This window comes from Ornithodoros turicata, chromosome 9 (genome assembly GCF_037126465.1).
Source record: "Ornithodoros turicata isolate Travis chromosome 9, ASM3712646v1, whole genome shotgun sequence".
In the NCBI taxonomy this organism is placed as follows: domain Eukaryota; kingdom Metazoa; phylum Arthropoda; class Arachnida; order Ixodida; family Argasidae; genus Ornithodoros; species Ornithodoros turicata.
The window spans coordinates 4118047-4121633 of record NC_088209.1 but is presented as its reverse complement, the minus strand read 5'-3'; the positions used below and the strand labels follow the sequence as shown (position 1 = coordinate 4121633).

The 3587-nt window shown below is 52.3% G+C and overlaps 1 protein-coding gene across 1 annotated transcript; it reads right to left on the bottom strand.

The window, feature by feature from the left end:
- Positions 1-311: 311 nt before the first annotated feature.
- Positions 312-2813, bottom strand: LOC135369153 (uncharacterized). Its single transcript, XM_064602812.1, has one exon. It carries the CDS (start codon positions 2811-2813, stop codon positions 312-314), a length of 2502 nt encoding a protein of 833 aa, XP_064458882.1.
- Between the last annotated feature and the right edge of the window lie 774 nt (positions 2814-3587).

The following is a 3587-nucleotide window of genomic DNA, read 5'->3' as shown; positions in this document are numbered from 1 at the left end:
ATCAGAACTCCAAGAAACTGACCAGTCAGAAAGTTAAACCTCGCAAAGAGGTGAAAAGACTGTGCTTATTTCACCCATAATACATAGCAGAAAAAGAACGTCCGAACAGTATGCTCAAACATGGAGCAATGCGCGTGAGCTCTGAAGACAAAGATGAATGCATGGCTACTGTGGTGGCGCCACCAAATCTCCTAAAAATGGAGCTAAATACAACAAACAATGCGCGAACAGGACAGAACACTCCCCCCCCCCCCCTGGTATCCCCACGATACCAGACTATATGCACTTAGTTCAATAATGTGTCCGAAAAACTACAGGCACTGCTCCGACGACAACAGAACTAGACCGGAGACTGGCCGCTCGAAGATTTTCTTCTTTCCGTCTTGGGCCGTCTGTACTTGAACGTTCCGCACCTTTCCATCTTTTCCTGGGTACACAGCGTTGATTCTTCCCATGTGCCACTCATGGCGTCTGCTTGTCGCGTCCTTCAATAGGACAACGTCGCCGACCGTAAGATTACGTTGGTCGGTTAGCCATTTGCGACGACTTTGGAGACTGGGTAGGTACTCATTCCTCCATCGGTGCCAGAACGTGTTGGCCAGAGCCTGTACTTCTCTCCACTGCTTGACGTGAAGACTTTTGAACTCTCCTGCTGGTGCCGTTGGCGGTGACTGTTTCTGTGTCAAAATCATTGCCGGGGTGAGAACTGAGGGACATTCGGGGTCCGAAGATACAGGGACTAAGGGCCTGCAGTTTATGATGGCAGTTACTTCTGCTAAGAATGTCGTCAAGACTTCGTGAGAGAACGATGCAACGGCCTCGTTGAGGAGCATCGAATCCAAGATTCGGCGAGCCATACCTATCATTCGCTCCCAAGCGCCGCCCATGTGCGAAGAGTGCGGTGTGTTGAATATCCAAGTGCAGTCTTGCTCGTTTAAGAAAGTTTCTACTTTGCGGGATTCGAAGCGAACCGATGATATCTTTAGTTCAGAACAAGCACCAACGAAGTTTGTTCCTCGGTCTGAACGGAACTGCTTAACCGGGCCTCTAAGTGCGATGAATCTTCGTAGGGCATTAATAAAGCTGGAAGTGTCCATAGATTCTATCACTTCTATGTGCACAGCACGGACGGCTAAGCACGTAAAGAGGACTGCCCACCTCTTGTTGTGGGCTAAACCACCTCTTGTGCGTCGTGAGGCGACGACCCATGGACCAAAAACGTCCAGTCCCACGAAAGTGAACGGGGGGTCTGTGTTTAGACGGTCTTCAGGTAGATCTGACATTTTTTGCTGCTCACACTTGCGTCGAAGTTTACGGCATGTGACGCAGCGATGGATCATGGCGCTTATGCATCTTTTCCCGCCGACAATCCAGAAGCCAGCGGCTCTAACAGCCCCTTCCGTGAAGTGCCTTCCCTGATGCTTGACGACCTTCTCATGACTGTGCCGAAGCAGTAGTAAACCGACGTGGTGCCGACCGGGAACAGTAAGCGGGTGTTTTTCTTCCTCGTTCATGTGTGCATTCCGTAAGCGCCCGCCAACTCTTAACAGGTCGTCGTTGTCGATATAAGGATCGAGCTTCCACAGAGAGCGTTTGGTTGAGAAGTGTTTTCGTTGAGGTACGTCCGTGCGAAGCCGAACGATGATCTCTGCGAATTCCTCGTGTTGGACACTACGCAGGATGACCTTTTTAGCATGCGCTAGTTCTTCCGCGGTACGAGGTTTGTTGCAATGGTGCCATCCGTGACAAGTGGGTGACGGGTTCAGAAACGACCGAGCGATGTGTACGAGACTCGCTAAGGCCTTTACAAGTGACGTCCATGACGAAAAGCGCTTGAAGCGATGGGTACCCAGTTGTTGGTTCATCATGAAAGTTGCAGAGACGGAGACTTGTGGCCGTATATCAGGGTCGACCTCTGGCTGGTGGAGCGGGAAAGCTGCGCTTGCCGACTCCGCACTCGAGCGTTCGTGAAGGAATTTGGGTCCTGTGAGCCAGGTTGTACGAGTGAGAGCTGCCGCAGCAACTGGTCGAGTGGCGTGGTCCGCAGGGTTCTGGTCAGTCGGGACGTAGTGCCACTGTTCGGGTTTCGTGGATCTCCTTATTCTGTTGACGCGATTGCTGACGTAGACGTAGAAGCGCCTCGACTGGTTACAGATGTACCCAAGCACAACCTTGCTGTCCGTGTAGTACTTGACGTCTTCGATGTGAACGTCAATTTCGTTAACCACCAGCTCAGCGATTTCGACGGCAAGCACAGCGGCACATAGCTCCAGCCTCGGGATGGTTTGTTCAGGTCGTGGTGCCAGCTTCGCTTTGCCGATCACAAACCCCACGTGCGGCGTCCCCTTGGAATCTGTAACCCTGATGTAGGCCACAGCGGCTATTATCTTCTCTGAAGCGTCGGAGAACACGCAGATCTCTCGTCGACGAGCATTGGTGACGGATTCAGCAAAGTACCGGCGTGGTATCTCGAGTCGCTCAAGGGCGCGAAGCGAGTCCTTCCATGTTTGCCATTTGTCGTCCAGTACGAGTGGGGCATCCCAGTCTGCGGCGCATGAAGTTAGCTCCCTAAGCAGGAGTCTGCCCTGTACGGTTACCGGAGCTGTCATTCCCAAAGGGTCGTAAAGGCTGTTCACGGTCGACAGCACGCCCCTCCTTGTGCTCGGAGTGTCCCTTGCAGGCACTCTGAAGGTGAATGTATCGGCCCTCAAATTCCAGCTTAGACCGAGACTCCGCTGCATGGGTAAGTTCCCGCCGCTTAGGTCCAAGTTTTTTAGGTCGTTGGCGTAGTCTTCCGATGGGAAGGCATCCATGACGCCAACCGAATTTGAAGCAAACTTATGGAGGCGTAAGTTCGCACCCATCAACATCTTCTGCGTCCTTTCAGGAGTTCGATGGCCTCCTTTTCTGTTGACAGAGATATGAGGCCGTCGTCCACGTAAAAGTCTCTTTCGACAAAGCGGCGGACGTCAGCTCCGAATTCCGGCTCTGCTTCTTGTGCGGTTCGTCTCAAACCGTATGTCGCAATGGCTGGGGAACACGTGTTTCCGAAGACGTGCACGCACATTCTGTACTCGATAACTTCGCTGCTGGTATCGTTATCACGGAACCAAAGAAAACGCAGGTAGTCCCTGTCCTCTTCACGTGCGAAGAAGCAATAGAACATGCGTTGGATATCTGCGGTTACAGCGAAGGCTTCCTTCCTGAAGCGGAGTAAAACTCCGACCAAGCTGTTAGTCATGTCCGGTCCCTAAAGAAGCAGGTCATTTAGCGAAATGCCTTGGTGCTTGGCGCTGGAGTCGAACACGACGCGGATCTGACCCGGTTTCTGTGGGTGGTAGACACCAAAGCTGGGAAGATACCAGTACTCTTTAGATTCGTCCCTTGGTGGAGCCGGCTCAGCATGGCCATTTTTCAGCAGATCTTCAATGAAGGCAACAAAGTGCTGCTTTATCTCCGGTTTTCTATCCAGGGTGCGACATAGCGAGTTGAACCTAGATAGTGCTTGTTCTCGGTTGTCAGGAAGCTTACGTCTAGGTGTACGAAACGGCAAGGGCGCCACCCAGTTACCCGATGCGTCCATACGG

Excerpts from the sequence above, each read along its gene's own strand:
- LOC135369153 (XM_064602812.1), bottom strand. The coding sequence starts at position 2,813 with ATGGATGCCTTCCCATCGGAAGACTACGCCAACGACCTAAAAAACTTG.